Source organism: Sorex fumeus, unplaced genomic scaffold (genome assembly GCF_029834395.1).
Source record: "Sorex fumeus unplaced genomic scaffold, SorFum_2.1 ptg000035l, whole genome shotgun sequence".
Lineage (NCBI taxonomy): Eukaryota > Metazoa > Chordata > Mammalia > Eulipotyphla > Soricidae > Sorex > Sorex fumeus.
In genome coordinates, this window is record NW_026606092.1 from 29,107,454 (window position 1) to 29,129,001 (window position 21,548).

General features: G+C 34.7%; 1 protein-coding gene across 1 annotated transcript in view; it reads right to left on the reverse strand.

The window, feature by feature from the left end:
• Positions 1-21,548, reverse strand: part of THSD7B (thrombospondin type 1 domain containing 7B) — a 975,852-nt gene that overhangs the window by 436,986 nt on the left and 517,318 nt on the right. The window contains exons 8-10 of the mRNA XM_056117681.1: positions 15,307-15,498; positions 14,102-14,336; positions 4,563-4,678 (exon numbers count right to left, since the gene is read on the reverse strand). Of these exons, the coding sequence (XP_055973656.1) occupies positions 4,563-4,678; positions 14,102-14,336; positions 15,307-15,498 (543 nt within the window). The remainder of the gene's footprint in view (positions 1-4,562; positions 4,679-14,101; positions 14,337-15,306; positions 15,499-21,548) is intronic.

Below are 21,548 nucleotides of genomic sequence, written 5' to 3' on the forward strand. Positions count from 1 at the left end.
AATATATATATAAATATACAGTGATTACATTATTAAACACTATGCTAAACCACCTACATATAATAGTCACATTGCTATCTTGTTGAGAATCTCAACACATGACACTGTGAGATTTGCCACTAAGTCACAGACTATCATCAAATAAAATTTCCTACCAATTTTCAGTAGCAGTTTGCTTGTGGCCTTTCTTACTCATGATGCACTATTTTCTAGTTTTGTCAAAAGAGATAAAAGTTAAAGAAACTCCTAAATCTATCTATAATTGTTGAGACTGATAAGTAACTTCGAGTCCCATAGCTTTTAGGTATCTGCAGGAAGGTCTACTTTGAATCAATCACATCTATTCTTCCAGTATAACAACTTTATTTTCTTCATAAGTTTCCCATCCATGGAAGTGCTATACACATATAAGAATAATTTCACATTACTAAGTTTGTTGTAGATGGTAGAACTGAAATATAAGTAAATTAAGTGAGTTAATCATTATATCTAAGTACAGTGACAGAGAATGTTCTATGAATATTTTGCATCTAACATTGTATTAGTTTATGCATATATATATAATTCATATAACTATATGTTAAAATTTGAGAACATATTAATGTGGTCTATAGAAATCTGGGAAATAATTGCTGATTTGTAATCCTACAAACATTAGATATTATGGCTATAAGTGGAAGACTATAAGCTGTGATCTCATGTGAACATACCCAACACATTATAGAGCACTTGATTAGTGTTTTTCATTCCTACCAGTTATAATATGCTCAAGGTGAGTTTTAATATTGGAAAATCATTTAACATAAAAATCCTAGTAAAGTGAGCTAAATTGAGTCTTGTTCACTGCTTAACGAAAACACTACAGAGCTAAGAATCTCCACAAGAAGCAAAATATTTATACTTTAAGCTTTATTAGATATTTCAGACTGATATTTCATTTACAAGTTGAAGAAGTGATAAGTTAAAATAGCAACAAAGCTATCAAAATGGCTTTTGAGCATTTAGTTATTACTGGGACTTAAGAATATTTATGCCATAGCTACTTTGCTTATGAATCCAACCAGAAACAATGACAGCCAAGCTTATCAATTACTGATACCCTCAGTGCTCTGATATCATATTGGCTTTTCAGTATGTTTTGGATTTATTTGGTTTGTAAGTCACACATTTCCATGACACCCAGAATATACTACATGTCTATTGAATCACAATCTAGGAGTAAAACTCAATTGTCAGTATATTTTATAGAGCTGCACGATTTTCCATTATGTGGCCAAATTCAGGATCACAGAGACACTAACCTCTTCTAAAATAGAGACATTCAGCAAATGCACTTCTGCACAATCATTAGTAAAGGTTTCTACTTTCTTACACCCATTATAGTACTGGTTTTCAATTAGATTAACCATTGAGATAATACATCCACTCACAAGTGTTCCTCCCTGTTGGCAAGTCGTTGGCCCATGATTTTTACTTTAAACATTGCCACTGCCATTTTCTTTCTCAAAAATGTATAAAAAATCCCATTCTTACTTGGAAATTCATAAACAATGTACATATTTCACTGCACAACATGTAGAAAAATAAAAATCCAGGACATTTGAATTTTAAGTAAATTCAAATCTGTATTTTAATAGTATCTCCCAGAAAATTTCCATGAACATTAGAACTTGAGAAATGCTGTTTTGGACCAACATTTCCTAAAGTGTTTTTGAAGCACACTATTAAGTATAGTGAGTATCTTCTGCCTGGATTCAAATCCACATTCTTCTGTCAATATTAAAGTACACTAATGAAAGAACATTTTAACAAGGAAAGATAACGATGGTAGTGATAAATTTGGGACATGGAGGATGCTACAAAATGATCTATAAAATAAGGCGGATGAATAGGGTTTAATGTAGTTTGGAGATGAAGGCAGAAATCATAAGAGAAGGACTTAAGCAGTTACCTGGGATGAACAGACTTGGGGATACAGGTGAAAGAGGTATTGAAAACAATGCCAGGCTCACACACAGCAGGTACAGAACTTAGAATATCTATCAAGCATTTGTTGAGTGCTTACCCTAAGCAAAGCAGTAATCTAATTGTAGATGTTATATGTAGACAAGACTCTTAAGCTAATTTTACAAATAAGAAAATTGATTCACAAAGAGATTAAGTACTGTGCCCACAGTAAGAGCAAATCTTGGAACATAATCCTGGCCACTGGCCCTAACATCTATGCTTGTATTCACTTTTTTTTTTATTATTGTGCTATGAAGACCACACTGCACAAAAATGGTAAAAATATATGTCGTATGACTAGAACGTAAAATGTGTTTGTTGATGAAACTAGAGTACTTTTCCGTCATATGCAGGAAGTGCATTGCCATTCTGAAGCACACTATTCTGAAGGATTGTAATTGTAATTCCCATTACAACTCAAACTTTGGGGAACCATGTGACAGTTTTATAATCATAATGTCTCAGCACTGAGCTGAAAATCTACATTTTAATAATGATTCCAGACTATCAAAGGGAAATAAATTTAGAGAATAATAGGTTTAGTGGTATTATTTTCTTCTATATCACCTCTCACAGCCCTCTCTGATTAACCCATGGTTATTAAATAATATATAAGTTCCAGGGCATAAACGAAACACCGATGCAAATAAAACTGAAGTGAGAAATCTGAAAATTTAATTTTTGCTCATCCAGGCCCTCTGGCTATCAAGATGTGATAAGAATCATCTAGGCTTAAAAGATTGGCAATAAAGAGACCACAAAAGCTTAGATCTCTATTGATTAAAATGCCACCTATTTAAATAACTAATTGAATCTCTGGAAATTGAAGTAAAAATTAAAATTGCAGGAAGAAAAATTATTTTATATGCTAACAATTCCTCCAAACTTATTGCTAAGAGAAGATTGACAGCAAGGAGAATTTTCTGAAATGCAGAATACATCACTGAAGTCATCTCTCGCCACTAGGGTACACTCGCTCAACAAAGTTAATACACTTCCTATGTATCAGAGGACTTGACATCTCTAGTAACAATGTCTAGATGCCACTAGGGTATTCTTTTAAATTCTTTCTTTATTTTCTTAAAATATTTTAGTAGATTAATTATGCTAACCCCTCACAAGAAAAAAAAACCTAAAAACAGAACAGTACCTCAAATTTTATTTTCATCGATTGAAAATTTTACATTCTTAAATATATATTTTTAAGAGCTTGAGATTTTTTTAAAGCACATTATCATTAAAATTCCAAAAATCATCCCACAAGATACAGACTTTAGAATACTTTTGAATAGAGATCATAGGGATTGATCTAGAACTGATATTTTCACACTCAACAAACTTTATCCAACTCAAGTACTTTAGACTTTAATACAGGAAAATATTCTTTGGATAATTTTAAAAGAGATAACTCTCCTAACTAACTCTCTAACTCTCCAAAGACACACAAAATCAGTCTCTTATGTTTGTAGTGCTCTTTCATATTCAGTATAGTTATTTCTGTTTCTCCCCATAAACAAAGCTCATGGGATACTACTACATTGACTCTATGAAAAAGAATCAATAAAAAGATAAAATGATGTTTCTATTAAAAATACATAATGTAGGTACACCACCACTGCAATATAAGACAGTGATGATGACATCTGCAACAACTAGCATTGCCCATGGCAATCACTGATAGACAATTTGACATGGCAGTTGGATCTCTATCAATACAGGTCATATATTTATTCCAACCAAAATGAAGCTGTATGATTCAGAGTATTTTCGGGGAATCCTAGATACTCTGTTATAAAATTTTCCAAGAAAATCCATAATGTGCTCAACTATGTTATAGAATCTCTCTTTGCATAACAGTTTACTTTCATCTACACTCTCCAATGAAGAAAATGTGGCAACAGAGTGAATGAGGCTTTACTTGAGGGGAGAAAATTTCCATGGTGAACTGACGTTGGCTGCATTCAAGGCGAGTGTACAATCTGTACAATTTCTCTAATCTAATCCCTTGTTATTCTTTACTTAAGGATTTAAGTATCAAGCATTCTAGATAACAGCTTTCCAAATATATAGCTATATAAAGCACTGCAATAAATACTAAAGGAATACTAGTATTTTAAAATGAATTAACTACCCTCTTAAACCATTTTAAAGTATGTGCCCCTATTCTTCAGCAGGTTTTTATTTATTAGTGACCTAAGCATAGTACTTCCAGGTCTCTATTCTAATAAAGAAGTTCAAGAGTCAAACACAGAAACTACAAAAAAAGAGTGTGTGGATTATAAGTGCTCGCATATGGTTGTTAAACAGGAAAAAAATAAAAGACGATGAATTTTAATAAGCCACACTTTTAAACATTGTAATACACTGTACTTTCCTGCTAAGTTAAGATAGATCTAGAAAACTAAGTCCTTGGTTTCAAACTTTGACAAACCTATTTCCTATGGTACCTTGCACAGGAGAAAACAAAGGCACTTTCTATAAACTCACTTATTTAGCAAAGGAGAAGATAGTCAGGCAGTGAGGAAAAGAAGTACGAAGGAAGCAGCATCTCCTACCTGGCTGGCACAACCTTGGGCAGGGTGTCCACTTGCTGAAAGAGGTCACAACACAGTCTTTTTTGCATGGAAGAAAACAAGGGCGCACTGTTTCAGGCCGAGTAGAATCTGGACATCTGCCAGTGGAAAAAGACCATATCAATTCCTCCTGGGAAATGTAATGGTTTTACATAAAGTTATAGATTTAAAAACATAAAGCACTGAGGGCTATTCCTTCTTCAAATAGGAAAGACTTTAAAATGAAGTCACTTTTCCAAGTGCTCAAAGCCAGGCACACAGCCAGAAATAAAACAGAAATAGATTAAAGGTCTCTTGACTCAGAGACCAAACTGATTTTCACAAGACCAGGAAAACATACTTGAAACTAATAAACAACGCAGATGAGTGTTTCTCTATGAGCATATATTCCAATTACATTTATTTTGTTCTCAGAATTAACAAATCTGATATTTTTTTTTTGAGAAGTCATTTACTTAGGGCAATACATTAAATACAGTAATATCCTTCAAATGAAAATTAGAGCCAATGAGATAGTACAGGGGTAAGATGCTTGACTCACACACTGCCAACCCTTGTTCAGTCCCTTTTACTGCATTTGGTCTCCCCAAAATCACCTGGAGCGATTCCTGAGCAAGATACAGAAGTAAGCCCAGGGCACCACCAGTATGACCCAAAGACCAAGGGAGAAAAAAGTGGGAGAAACATAATACTTGGATATGAAAGTTCACTTATATATGTAATAAATATAACTCAAATTTTAAGTAATTCAAAATATCACTTTAGGATATTCAGATTCATGAGTTGGAGTAATCAAACTATGAAGAGCTGCAAATAACAAATACATTAATTTAATACTGAGTGAAGCATTTCAATTGTTATTTTGATGAAAACTTAATTTTCATGCTCTGGGAAAAAAGCAAAACAGACAATGCATTCATTAGACTAAAATCAAAGAAAGTGGCAAATGAGCTGATGTTTGTTTTCTAGTTTGCTTGCTTTTATGAATTCAAAAGGATAAAAAATAATTTATTATCATATAAAGCAGTTATATGCCAAGAAGAAAAATAGCAAAGTGGTCTGCAACATATATGTGGGTTCTTTTCCTCTTAAGTTTTTATAAAGCACGGAGACAATGTTTATGAATTTCAATAGCATTAATTCTGACATTAGAAAGAGAGAGCTGAGCTATGTGTTTTGTCTATATCCTTTTGTGCATTTCTAATGACAATAGTAAGGGGTATTATAAGCATTGTCAGATAATAACCTGAAGTGGTGGAAAAGTAAGTAATGGACCTACGGCAACAAAGAAACAAAGCACTTGAAGAATTTTATGATAGCAAATATCACCAGTCTAGCAAGTTCAAAGAATATATCTTCTAGCAGAACGGAATAGCAGATAGAAGAGAGAAACTGAAGAGATGAGTAAAAATTGAGTAAATGATAAAAGGTTCAATTAGATGAAAAAGTCCACAATTTTAAACAAAATAACAACATGAAAACTCAAGCATAGTCTAGATTTCAAGCACTAAGAAAAAAGCTACTACCAGTAGTGGTTGAAGGAGAAAAGGAAGAAAAATATGTTATTCAAAAAGACAGATGTATCTGGTATCAAACCTTTTAAAACATAATTATGAAAAAATGGCTTTTTAGTTTTTAACCTATAGAAGTAATTCATATTGGATTGAACTGTGAAATAGATTCCATATTGCATTTTTCTTACCATATGGAGTGAAGATGAAATGAGCACAAGTAGGGTGAAGGAAAGAGTCACAGAGAGACTTGAGTCTTCGCACAAACAAATAATAAGAGAAAAGGAAGTCAACTTTTGGGAATATTAAATAAAGGTTCTAATATAACCAAATAACAAAACACTAACAATGTGGTAGACGTTGGACAGTCAGGAATGAGGTTCATTTGCTTTCCTGACAAGGGCCTAGGGATGGAAATATAAAAGTGATCAATGAGGAGATTTACAAATAATATCTAAAAATTAGAGCTCCACTTTGAATTGATAGGGAAATACTCAAAAAGAGGGGATATTGATATGTACTTGTGCTTTCTGTAGTGACATAAAGACACACGAAGACACAAGAAGAAATTAACGATGAGGTTGCCAACAGTAGAGCAGGAAACAGAGGAGTGGATGGGAGCACGGTAGACATAAGACTCCGCATTGTTACATGCTGCACAATGTACAGCATTTTCTGGCGTGTTGTTGAATTGTTGAACCACATGAAGTCTTACACAAGGTCACAAAGAACTCTGGTGTCTAGGGCTGTAGAAATGGTAGGGGCTTTTATGCACACGCCTTAATAGTCATTTATCAGTATCCACATGTGAAAAATATCTATAACTGCTTTGAAGATACGCTGGGGAGGAATCAACCATTTGTGATAGTTCAATTTATTCAAAACTAAATAAATAAAACATAATATTTGACAAAATTCACATTAAACTACCCACAAATCTAAAGCCCTGCAGAATTTGAAAAATAAATGACTAAAGGGCTTGAGAAAATAGATCGCTTGTATATCCTTTGTTACTTCCTGAGTTGGATTTCGAACACTAGTACTGAGGTGTGCTGGTGGTTTCTGAGCACCAACAGACCCCATAATTGATTAATCAATAAATAACTCTTACACCCCACACTTATTATGAGCACTATGGAAAATAACCTTTTTTTTGGGGTGGGGAGGGGATGCAGCATACTGAATAAAGTGGCATATGATGAAAACTGTTTCTTTCCATCACCAGTCCCTTTATATTATTTTATTTCTACTATGGAGTATAAAACACTTTAATTAAAAAAATTTGAAATAGAAAAAATTCCTAGGAAATTGTTAGTAGTACAATTATTAAGTGCTCTAAACACAGACACAGACACATGCCACATACATTTATACAATAGATACATACAATCAAAATAATAAGTTTAGGAAAGAAGGGTATCTTTTTGAGGACAGAGTGCATTTTATGTTTTCTTTATTTTTTTATTTTTTAAATTTCTATTAGTGAAGCACCATAAGGTACAGTTGTAGACTTACAAATTTTTGTGCTTGGGTTTCAATTATAAAATGAACGAATATCCATTCCTCCACCAGTGCCCATTTTCCACCACCACTGATCCCAGTATCCCTCCCACCCCCCCCATACCCCCCACCCCCGCCTCTGTGGCAGGGCATTCCCTTTTGTTCTCTTTCTCTCTTTTTGGGTGCTGAGGTTTGCAAAAGAGGCATTGAGTGACAATCATGTTCTGTCTATAGTCTACTTTCAGCATGCATCTCTCATCCTTGGAGATCCTCCCAACAAGCCTTTATTTGGTCCTCCCTTCTCTATCTGAGCAGCCTTTTCCCCTTGCATGTGGGGCTGGCCTCCAAGCCATGGAGTGAACCTCCTGGTACTTATCTCGGCTATTCTTGGGTGTTAGTCTCCTATTTTGTTACTTTATATTCCCCAGATGAATGCAATCTTTCTATGTCTGTCCCTCTTTTTCTGACTCATTTCACTTAGCATGATACTTTCCATGTAGTACCATTTGTATGTAAATTTCATGACTTCATTTTTTCTAACAGCTATATAGTACTCCATTGTGTAGATGTATCAAAGTTTCTTTAACCAGTCATCTGTTCTCGGGAGAGTGCATTTTAAAGAATCTATTCTGGTTGGGCTGGAGCGATAGCACAGAGGTAGGGCATTTGCCTTGCACGCAACCAACATGGCTGACCCGAGTTCGATTCCTCCGCCCCTCTCAGAGAGCCCTGCAAGCTACCGAGAGTATCTCGCCCTCAGGCAGAGCCTGGCAAGCTCCCCGTGATGTATTCGATATGCCAAACACAGTAACAACAAAGTCTCCATTGGAGACGTTACTGGGCCCGCTCGAGCAAAATCGGTGAACAACGGGAGGACTGTGACTGTGACTGACTATTCTGGTTGGAAAACTTATGAAAGGTTTTACAAGATATAGCAAAAATACAAACTCATTCCCAAAAGTGTTTTTATTTACATTTGAGGGTCTACTAATAAAATTGAGCCAGTGGTTATTCTGTCAGAATTACCTGTATATGGCTGACAATGGAAGTATAATTTCAGTAGTAATAGCTTTCTAGTTGCACATTTGAGTATAGGAAGCACATCAAAATAATATTTACAAATAGATGAATAAAATAGATTTGAAATATCTGTACTGCACTTCAGAAATTTTGGGTTAGGTATCTTGTATTAAAGGGATTTCCTTAAACACAATTAGGAATATATAATAATTTCATTTAGGAAATCAACTACTTTTATCCTTCATTGACATCACACAGTAAATAATTAACTGCATATTACAGCTAATATCCATAATGTGGACACTTATATTTTTCTAAATTCTTTCATAAAATAGTATAAGTGTAATATGTCAGACTCAGGAAATACTGCCTGTAGAGTGGATGTGAACTATGGGATCTACTGAAATATAATTTCTTATTTCATAGTACTTGAATATTCTTTTTCCTGTTGAACAGTCTTTTTATTTGTTTCCTTGGCAAATAACGTTGGCCTTTTCCAACAGGTCCACTTTCCTCTTCATTTTTACATACACATTTGTCTACTTCTTTAAAAATCTTTCCTTCCCCATTTTCATAAACTTACTCTTAAGATTTCAAAAATCACCTTAAATTATTAGTATCTTACATTACTGTTACTTTAAAAAATTTAAGTTACTTACTTTTATGTATTATTGATTGCCATTAAACAAACAAAAAACTGCTTCTGATAATTTTTGATGCTGGCTTGGGAGGATATGGGTACATGTGTGCTTCCACTATGCAAACTTGCTTGATGGTGGAATCACCATTCTCCAACACACATTAATACACATCACACCCATTCTAGGTATGTATTTTTATCTGATCTCTCATCTTAAGAGTATGATATTTTAGTGTAAACCTCTATTGGCCATACATGAATATTGAAATTCTGTACTGTTAGAGTCTGAATAAAAATAAATCACTAGAGATATTAGTTACTTTATCTAGCCACTTCTAAAACAAATATAAAGTCTTAAAATCCAGGGAAAAATATAGATTCACTGATTAGTTGTAAACAAAGTGTGTTTTCTGTCATAATTTATACTTCGAACTCTCCGATAACATGCTGATTCTAGATTGACAGTGCTCTCGATAAAAGGATGAATGTTTGTTTATTCTGAACAGATAATTTCCTGGACTTTTACTGGGATAACCCATAATGTTTTTTTTTGATCACCTGGTAGGCTTGAGACCTTTATAAATGCTGAAATGCATCAAATTGAGTGACAAAGAACTGCCACATTCCAGTTAAGCTTCCTTTATCAAGATGAAGACACACAATGCTGTGTCTCTCAGAACAAGTCTGCAAACCAGAAACTGACATTTCATCTCGGAGTTAGGAGGGGAAAAACTGCCAGCTTTTAAAACATTAAATGAATAATTGGAGCTCTGTGTTACTTTATCTCTCAGAATGCCAGGGGATTTCACAACAATAGTAGAAAGTTCCTTATCAGAAAACTGGAATGTTTGGAGGAACGTGTTATGAATCTGTATTTATGATTTTTGTATATCATAACTGAAAAGAAAACATGAAGTAATGAAACAACAGTAAGCAAATTTCTGAAATATCCAGACAAGCTCTTATTTCTGTTCCAGTTGTACCATAGCTAGTTCTCATTTTCTGATATGATCAGTTCTATTACTCATACAAAGGTAATTTTCTTACCTTTTGTAAGAACATTACCAATGGTAACATTACCAATGGTAATGTTCTTACAATTACATGGAACTCAAAACACCAAGCCAGGGAAACAAAAACTTGCAAGAAACTGTGTACCTCCTTCAGTTAGTTTAGAGATAAAGTGCATTATATTGGCCCATTAATTCAATGGAAATGCTTCTTTCTCTCAAGCCCAGGGGCTATGCTTTCTATTCTGTTTCTATACTTCTCCCCCTGCCCCTAAGGATGTGCAAAGGGATATTTTCCCACAGCAATGACTTTCAAAAGAAACAACAAAACTATATGTTATTGCAAAGTTAAAACAAAGAATATTTTCTGCTGTTGATAATCTCACTCAAATGCCTAGCTTCACTGGACACCGCATATTATTTTTTTAACTCAATTAATTTCATTAACCTTAAGAATTTTTAATTAACTTTGCTAAAGCCCATGAAGACTCCTCATATTTAAAATGACTGTCGGAGGCATACAGTAAGAATTAAAACTAGGCAATTAAGTCTCCAGCTTCATTAACTGTGCAAAAAAGGAATTAGCAATATCTTTATATCTGTGTATATGTTTGGGAAGACATCTGTGCAATTCATCGCTATACTGGTAAACCAAGCAAAACTAGAGGTTATTCACTGCAATAATACTTCATTATATGTTATATAAATTTTCAAACAAGTATACATTAAATTTGTAAATTATGCTTTAAATCATAAACTTTTGATCCTATGATGGGGGAGCAGTGGTAAGGGTCAATCCACATCTGGCTATTGTCCAGGTTTTTTACTATGAGCACACGCTGACTATCTGCTCAAAGATCACTCCTGGAGGGGCTTGGAGGACATGCATAGTGCTGTGGATTTTACTTGGGATAGTTGTATTCAGGACAAAGGCCTTACCTGCTGTACTATCTCTCTGACCCCAGTATATTTGTTTAATCAAATAATCACATTTTAGTATTCTTATGTGCTCAGGAACATTTATAAAAACTTCCCAAAGTAATTATGAGAATTAAGAAAATATAGAAGAACATATTAGCCAATTTTTCATATCCTAACATTTTCACTGTCCTCCTGTTGTTTATCGATTTGCTTGAGCAGGCCCAGTAACGTCTCCATTGTAAGACTTGTTGTTACTGTGTTTGGCATACCAAATATGTCACAGGTAGCTTGCCAGGCTTTGCCATTCGGGTGAGATACTCTCGGTAGCTTCCCTCCAAGAGGGGCAGAGGAATCGAACGTGGGTCGGTCGGGGTGGCCTCTTGCAAGGCAAATGCCCTACTGCTGTGGTATATCGCTCCAGCCCATGTGTCATGTCCTAGCAAGACTTTTAAAATGTGATGTCAAATTATTTGGTCATTACTGGTCTCAAATATAGTATATATTGAGAGAAATAAGTATATATATATCTAATATAAACTTGGTATATACAAGTATAAAACATACTTTGCTGAAAACTAAACATGTTAACATGAAGTACATTTTTTTCTATTGTGGTTACAAGTTGAAATATTTTGTAAAAAACTCAGAATTCAAAAATGCTAAGTGGTTCTATATAGTAAATCTGATAGTTTGATTCACTTCATTAAAGTTTCTTTATACTCCTAGTCACCTTTCTCTCTATACCAGTCACATAGGTTTCTTTCTATGCCTAATCACATAGAGTTATCTGTATATTCAAGTGAACATTTAATAAATCTCTTTTAGCCAGTTGAAAAAATTAAATTATAAAATATTATCAAGACTGCAATTAATTTAAAGATTAAACACTTTTTCTGTCTGTATAATATTTCTGTAAGTCTCTTAGGTTAAAATATATCCTCATGAATTAGAATATAATCTGAATCAAGAGATATACAGTAATTATGTCCATGTTTGGCTGGAGCGATAGCACAGTGGTAGGGAGTTTGCCTTACAAGCGGCCAACATGGCCGACCCGAGTTCGATTCCTCCGCCCCTCTCGAAGAGCCAGGCAAGCTACCGAGAGTATCTAGCCCTCACGGCAGAGCCTGGCAAGCTACCCGTGACATATTCGATATGCCAAACACAGTAACAAGAAGTCTCAAGATGAAGACGTTACTGGGCCCGCTCGAGCAAATCGATGAACAACGGGAGGACCATGACCGTGACCGTGATGTTTGGCTATATCAATATGATCAGTCCACACTCTACTGTGGAGAAACACGAAAGTTGAAAACTATAACTGCCTTAAGAGATACAGTCTCTGAATACTGCGTAGGTCTCTTACATTTTCTTCTCCACAGGGATACTGCAGTGGAAGAATTATGGCTTATCACTTTGTCTAGACATGAAAATCCCACAGTTTGGTCTCCATTTATTTATTTTCTTTTTCTTCATCACTTGTCACATTTTTGACATTTATATTCTAATCTCAAAGTCCAAATTCTCTCTCAAATTTTTTAAATTTATATTTCTAGGTAGAGTATAACATGTATAACAACCTAAACTACTTAAGTACATAAACAATTCCATGCAAAATAATTATATGAATTTATTACTGTAGTAAACAATGAAACCTAAAATGAATATAACCCCTACTTTCAAAATATAGAACATAACTTCATATGGGGAATGAGATCCATTTATTACTGGATTTGGCATATCAATTCTAGGTCGAGAAATCAACATGATGAATGACCTGGCACCTGAGTTGCACAGGAGGAAGAAAGCGGCTTGGAATGCCTTCAAGAACATTGAAGAAATAACTAAAAGGACAAAGAACCTCCAGCTACGAGCACATCTCTTTGATTCCACTGTTCTTCCTGCATTAACATATGCCTCAGAGACCTGGACCCTACGAAAACAGGATGAGAATGCTATTTGGGTCTCTCAAAGAGGAATGGAAAGAGCTATGCTTGAAATATCACGATTCACTCAAATGAGAGATAGAATCCAGAGTTCTGATCTTCGTCAACGCTCAAGAATCAGGGACGCTGTCTCATTTTCCAAGACATCAAAAATCAAATGGGCTGGACACGTAATGAGGTTTACAGACAACCACTGGACTAGAGCCATTACTGATTGGATTCCACGGGACATCAAAAGATCACGTGGACGCCCACCTACAAGATGGTCAGACTTCTTTGCAAGACCCTGAATGATCGGTTTGAGGCTCTGCATGTTCCTAGAACGAACAGATACCATTGGGCTACGCTAGCACGCAACTGGGATGAATGGAGACGTTACTGGCACCTGCTTGAGTAAATCGATGAATAACGGGAATTAAGTGATTAAGTGATTAACTTCATATGAATCTAACAAGTCTATAATGAAAAACAATGAAAGAATCTATAACTGACATCAGTTCTAAATTTTTTTTTAATTTACTCAGACCTGGCCAACCCAGTTTCTATTCTTCCACTCCTCTCAGAGAGCCCGGCAAGTTACCGAGATTATCTCACCCACACAGCAAAGCCTGGCAAGCTACCCGGGGCATATTTGATGTTTCAAACACAGTAACAACAAGTCTCACAATGGAGATGTTACTGGGCCTGCTCGAGCAAATCGATGAACAACTGGAGGACATTGCTACAGTGCTACTCAGAATCATTCTACATACTATTAAGTGCTTTTACCCTTGATAAAATAATTTTACTAATGATCCATATTATAACCGTGTACCATTGTTTGAATCATATTGTATTCAGAGTTAAAATAAAATTAAAAATATTAATACTTCAGTATATACTCAAACATATTTAATGTTTGATAAGAGTTTTTTGATTAAAGTTCTCAGTTGTGCAATAATCATTTCATTTCTGTTAAGAGCAATAATAATACCTTTTGGTCACTACTTGTCCTATGTGAGTCTTGACACAGAAGACCTTCCGTTTCTGAATGCCCATACCACAGGAAGCTTCTCCATCCCAGGCAATGGTTGCATTAAGGGCAGTTACCAAAGTGTCTTCAGTACATGGGCCCCACGGTGATGTTTCCCAGTAAAGTTGCATACAAGAATGCTCATTGCAGGATCGATGTTCTTGAAGAGACTGAACAGGCGGACATGGTTTTCCACCTGCAAAAATAAAACAAAAGGAGACATGCATGCATTGGTATGTTTGCTACTTTAAAGTCCTATTGACACATATTTCCAAAGGCTTGAATCAGGATGCCTTCCTTCTATCACAAGGCCATGGTTCTTTTCTTATATTGGCCTGGGAACTATATTATTTGCTAAATATCATGCAGCGAATGCATAAATTAAAAATAAATTCACTCCACTGCCCACCTTAAGGGTTTTTTGTATTCGAGATAAATAAAATCTGGAAGCAGAGCAGTAGTACAGCAAGTAAAATGCTTTCCTTTCATGTGACAGATGCATGTTCAATCCCTGGTACCCAATATGGTCTGCTAAACCCCTCTGAGAGTGACTCCTGAGTGCAGACCCAGGAGTAAGCCCTGAGCACTGCCAGGTGAGGCCCCCAAACAAAGAAAGATAAAATCTATTTTTATTATTTTATTTTATTTTATTTTTGCTTTTTGGGTCACACCCGGTGATGCCCAGGGGTTCCTCCTGTCTCTGTACTCAGGAATTACCCCTGGCGGTGCTCAGAACACCATATGGGATGCTGAGAATTGAACTCGGATGGCCATGTGCAAGGCAAAAACACAACCCTGTTTGCCTTGCACACGGCCGACCCGAGAATCATGTCTCATTTTACCAGACATATTTCATTTATATTCCCAACTGCATAAGATAGCAGAAGTTGGATACGTGTCAATCAATTTTATTTTTCCCTTAAATATTAAAGTAAAAAAAACACCTAAATCTATTTATAATCATTGGTCTGTACATAGATATGAACTAAAAATATGGAGGCAAATATGCGAACACAGCATAAACTACAGGATTAAAGGGATAAGGCATGCATGAAAATAAAATTGCTGATTTGGATTCAAGGACAACAGAGATAAACTTGTAGCCAGTATTTCTATTTTAAGAGTTTAAGAATTTATTCTACTGTAAAAAGTTTACTTCTATTCACCTTCGCCAGACAATGCCAGGATTGTCCTTGATCTGGTCTGTTTTCCATCTGAATTTTTATTTGAACAAGACTGGGAGCAGGATGACCACTTTGTCCACTCACTCACCACACAATCCATTCGGCATGGAATTTCACAAGTCATCCGTTCAGGCGGAGGAGACTCTGGGCAGAGACTCCCTGATACCTCCTTTCCTGCAGTCAACCAGATCAAGAAAGGCACCCATTAATGCAAACTTGAGACAGTTTGAAGAACAGTTAGACATATGGATCCCTATATTACTTCATTTTCATTTTGAAGACTTCACCTGGTATCTAAATCCAAAAAGTGCAAAAAAAAAAAAAAAAGATGGTTGCTTGAGCTATTATATTTATGCAAAGGAAAGAAAAACTTCCAGTGAATCATTTGACAATTAGAAAAGTTGATGCCACTGCAGACCTCCCATTTATTATCCAGCACAGGGACAAACCAGGCTTCTTCTAGAGATGATTCAGACACAAAAGGCTTGACACAGACATTATTGGCATACTGATAAACGGTGGAAGAAATATATGCTTTACTGCAAAATGGTGGCAACAACAATGTATTTGCCTCAGCACTATAAGAAGAATTTTATCATCCTAGTTTTCTATTGGATATGTTCACCTTCAAATATTAAGCAAAAGTATCACATTAACACTTACTGCATGGTGGTAGCCAAAATACAAAATGGATAGGGCATGTGGCTGAAATTTGCAGTGTGTTGAGAGAAAATATAACATTTATTCTAATGCACTAACTATCTCAATTTAATAATCCGACAAAGCACTTAATCCTATATACGTATATTTGAGTATGTTTGATTATATATTCACAAATAGATGTGTGTGTACACTCACACAATGGGGAATGGCATTTTAAATTAATAGATATTAAGACTAAATCAATGACTCCTTAGTTACTTTCACATGTCTCAAATGTTCGTATAATTTCTGAAATCTCTCTTGTATGCCAGAGAAATAGCTCAGCTGGTAGGGCCTTTGTCTTGCATATGGCTGACCTGTATTCTGTTCTCCAGAACTCATATGGTTCGCCAATTGCCACCAGGAGTAATTCCTGAATTTAGGGCCAGGAGGAAGTTCTTAGAAGTTCTGTGTGGCCCAAAACAATAACAAAACAAATAAAAATATAAGATACTTATTTGTAAATACATATATTTTCATTTAGATAATAATTCCACTCATGTGACTCTCTATTCCCAGGATGTTTATAAAAGCAGAAGACGTGAAGAATAGTAATGCCATTTCTAATTCAAAGTAACATGAAATGTGGCATAGCAATAAATTTATTTATGCTTGTGGAGTTCACTTATCATTATTTTCTAACACAAATAACTGGCAAGGGAACCAATATTTTGGGGAGCATCTCTCTTGTGCCAGTACTTTTCACATGGGAAGCACTTCCATGCAGGAATATCTGTATGATTTCAAAGACTAGGAGTCAGTGGTTTTGAAAGAAAAAATTTGCTCAATATCATACAAGTCTGAGTTGGGAATTAAGTTGGGAATTATCTGATTTCCAAACTACTGATTCATTAACTACGTAGTGCCTAATTCCATAGAGATAAATATTATTTTTCTAAGAAGCAAATAAAACGGGTAGTGAACAAAACTTCCTGAAGTAAAAGATAGTGCAAAGATACTATTTGAATTCATTTTTGTAAATGAGACCAGCTTCATTGCCCTTGAGGCACAGTAAAACCTTTCAAGCATATTATGAAAAGTAATAGAGAGTCTAGCAGATAATCAGACTGAAAGAGAGGGCTCTTTTTTATCATTCTTTTTCAGTCTTAATCTATTGTAAGTTGAGTCCACAATGCATGGCATTTACACACAAATATTCACACATCTGCACACACATAGAGGCACCATCACAGTTACGGAATAATAGCCTTTTTAAGTACATAAGCATTCTGACCAAATGAAATGTTCAACTTATACTTAATTGAAATTCTCTTTCCATATTTTTAATGGAATGTAGTGATAACACAGTGGGTAGGGTGCTTGCCTTGCATGCAGCCGACCAGGTTTCAATTCCCTCGTGCCTCTCAGAAAGCTTGGCAAGCTACCGAGAGTATCACGATTGCATGGCAAAGCCTGGCAAGCTCCCAGTGGTGTATTCAATATGCCCCAAACAATAACAAGTCTCACAATGGAGACGTTACCAGTGCCTGCTCAAGCAAATCAATGAACAATGGGAGGACAGTGCTCCAGTGCTATATTTTTAATATTACTGGCATTTTAAAAAATTTCAGTAACTATGCAAATTTTATTTTACTTAACAACTATTGTTAAACTTTGTTCAAATTAACCCTTGAACAATGTGGTGGGTGGGGCACTGCTCCCCACACACACAGTAAAATGTATTGGCATATTTTTGCATGAGACATTTGGAAAAGGGTATTCTGAGGAATATCATATATTATCAGGTATTCCATTACAAAAAAAAGGAAAGTGAAATAATAGATTAAATAGGTAAAACTGACATCATTGATGAAGAAGTTCAGATTTTTTTTGAAAATGACAATGTATAGTGTGTATTTTTTGGATTAGTAATAGCATGTGGTATATTTAAGTCTTATTTAAACAAATCTTACATTATTTGGGAGGATACCTCTACCAAAAAGTCAGACTTTCAGTAGCTCCTTCATACATTTTTTGACATTAATTTGGTAATAATTAATACATATATATGTTAATGAGTGTTTATTTGGGAAGATACTTTCCTGAACATAATAATATTTTTATTTCTGAACATAATCAAGTGTCCCTAAAGTTTCTGCTTTTCCAGTTAAAACACACACACAAGTGCATATATATATATATATATAAAATTTCAAATATAAAGTACCTAGTTTTAGAGGGCATGTAGCCATGTTTCCCCTGGACAAGCAGATAAAGAAACTGAGTGCTGAGAAGTAACAAGTAATGGATAGGAGATAGCAGAAATAAGGGTCAGGGACCTCAAGCACATGGGTAGTATAGACGTGTGGTATAGGCATATGCATGTGTATATGTGGTATACATATACATAAACATATATAAACTTCAGAACAGCAAGCATAAGATCCAAACAATAACAACCAATTAGGAGGCAGGCTGAAGAGTGGGAGGGAACCTGGGGACATAGGCAGAAGGAAGTTGACACTGGTGGTGAGACTCTGTTGGAAAGCTGCAATACTGAAACTCAACAACATATAACTATATAAATCACGGTACTTTAATTTTAAAAATAAAAAAATGAAAATATTTGAAGCATCTCAAGTCAGAGTCCCAATTTCAATTTGTAAAACAAACATGTGAATTGAACAATAATCCTAATAGAGTTTGAGCATCCTCTACCAAACAATGTTCAAGCCATACATATGCTACTAATTATTTTCTGTAGTATTCCTTGTTCTCTGACCTGCAGGACAGTATTCTTCAACTTTTTTTTTCACCTGCATAGCAGGAATAAATGAATTATTTCACAGACCAGCTAATGACAGACATAACAACCAATGCAGATAGCAATTAAAAAAAATAAACTCAGTGTTACAAGAGTAATTTAGCTAGTAGAACATATTCTGGTGCTTGAAGTTATAATTTTTGGGTTTTGGTGGAACAAAAAAGGAATTTTTCACAAACCAGCACCTGTCTGTAGATCACAGAATGAAAAACAAAGCCATATCGTTATTAGAAACTCCATTTATATCTTGTTTTAATAAGAAAAGAAGTGATTATTAGTTTTCTAACAAAACAAATGAAATGGAAAGATAGGAGTAGAAAGAAAAAATCATATGTTTACAATCTATGCTACAATTTGAAAGCAAACAGCATTTTATAAACAGAGAAACTTTAAATTAACTTACTCTTCTTACAATAATAAACCTTGGATAATTTCTTGATAGTTTTTCTTGTACAATTATGCCACTATGGAAAGCAATGAATCAGTTATCAAAGTTAATCTGCATTTCATAAAACTTTATGTACTGCTTAAATAGTAGAAAATACTTTAAATAAATATTGATTAATTACTTGCCAACAGCTAAGATGTCACTAGATAGTGAATAGTAAATTTACTGGAATTCATTTGCACTTAATTCCATTTTTTTTGAAATTTAAACATTACCTGTTTAAAAGCAAGCAGCCTGTGGCCAGATTTGGACTGAGATTCCAATCAGCTAGGAAAATGTTTACATTTTTCAAAGCAATAAGATATGGGACAGAAGCTCAGGGCTAAACAGAAGTATTTAGAAAAAAATGCACTGCAGCAACACAGTTAAATTTCTTCATACTGATTCCACAATTTCAAATTATGTGTCTATTTAGTGTATGTATATATGTATAAAAAAGAGGTCTGGTGTTAGGTATAATAATAACTAATAAAATGATAATATATGATATTTGAAAATGTTTAGATTATTCTTATCACTAACCACATTAAATGTTGCATTTTATTAAAAAGTCATGTTTATATCACTTGTTGAGTATTATTGTTACACCTCAGGCACAGAGAGCTTAAATAACTTGTTTAAAGTTAGAAATGAAGAACATCTGTCAGCCATTATAAGCTATATTCTTATACATCATAAAGGATTACATCCCGGTTCCTATCTCACAGATGTCTTTCTTTTATTGTTAGTACTAGCTGGTTTTCAAACTATAAAGAAGAGATTCTATATAATTCACTATATTTTTCTTAGAACATTTAGAACTGAAAAGATTAAGCTCAAGAGAGTGAGAAACTATGGATGTTTGGAAATTGAATAGTAGAATAAGGAAAATAGTTTCGTTTTTAAAATAGAAAAGATAAGCCAATGAAAAGGCTTAGTGTAGACATGGAAACATTAGACAAAAATACACAAACATATAGAAAGAGGAAAGCGGTACAGAGATATTCAGTGAAAGCAGGAAGATGTACGATTAGATAAATAACACAAATAAAAGCAAGGGAAGTATTATGCTGATGTCACAATGCTCAGACATAGAACAATAATGGAAACAGAAAGCCTAGTCAGATACAAAAAGGATGAAACAGAACAAAAAATAAAATAAATGTGAGAAAACCTAAAATAAATAAACTGAAAAATATTTCAGGTAGGAAAGTTATTTCCAGGATAAGTAGGTTGTCAAAGGTCAAGAGTTAGCGAAAATATATGTGACTAATGAGCATTATTAAGAAATCTAACTGAATTTCATTATTTGTTTACAATAATGTTATAATAGCAACTAAGTATATAACTTAGGATAAATCCAGCACAATATTATAATATTCATTTATTTATTTAATTTTTTTTGGCTTTTGGGGGGGTCACACCTGGTGATGCACAGGGGTTACTCCTGGCTCTGCACTCAGGAATTACCCCTGGCGGTGCTCAGGGGACCATGTAGGATGCTGGAAATCGAACCCGGGTTGGCTATGTGTTAGGCAAAAGCCCTACCCACTGTGCTATTGCTCCGGCTCCAGTTTTATAATATTTATGTATGTTTATTAAATCAGTTAGTCTTTAATGCATTGATGATAGCAAGCAATGCATTACACAAAGTAGAGGTCAATTATTGCTATAAAAATACATATCTTACCCATTTAAATTGCATAATAATCCTACTAAGTAGGAATTTATTTAGAGTATAATAACTATATTAATTATATAATATGCCCATGGTGTATTTGATAAGCCAATAACAGTAACAATAATAGTTCTCATTTCCCTGACCCTGAGAGAGCCTCCAATGTGGCACCATTGAGAAGGACGAGTAAAGAGAGGTTGCTAAAATCTCAGGGCTAGGACAAATGGAGATGTTATGAGCACCTGCTTGAGCAAAACTATGAACAATGAGATGACAGTGATACAGTGATATTAATTTTATAAAGAAACTAATAACCTGCTCAATTACAAACACAGTCACAGGCTAAAGCTAGAATTTGGCCATGGATAACCTTGTTCTAGAGGCTAGTTCTGAATCTTGATGCTATTTTGACCTTCATAGCTTCTACTCCCTGTTAAGACAGTTTATGTTCTAACTGCACAAAAAATTAGTTGAGTGAAAAGCCAACCAATTGTGTTTATAAAACTTTTAGCCATAAATACTATATTAGATATTACTCTCATGAGAGAAAATGCAAAAAAGCAAAATAAGCTTTAAGCTATAGAAATAGGAGTTAGTGAGACAGTACAGTGGATAAGGTACTTGCCCTTCTTGTGACTGAGGCTGACACAAAT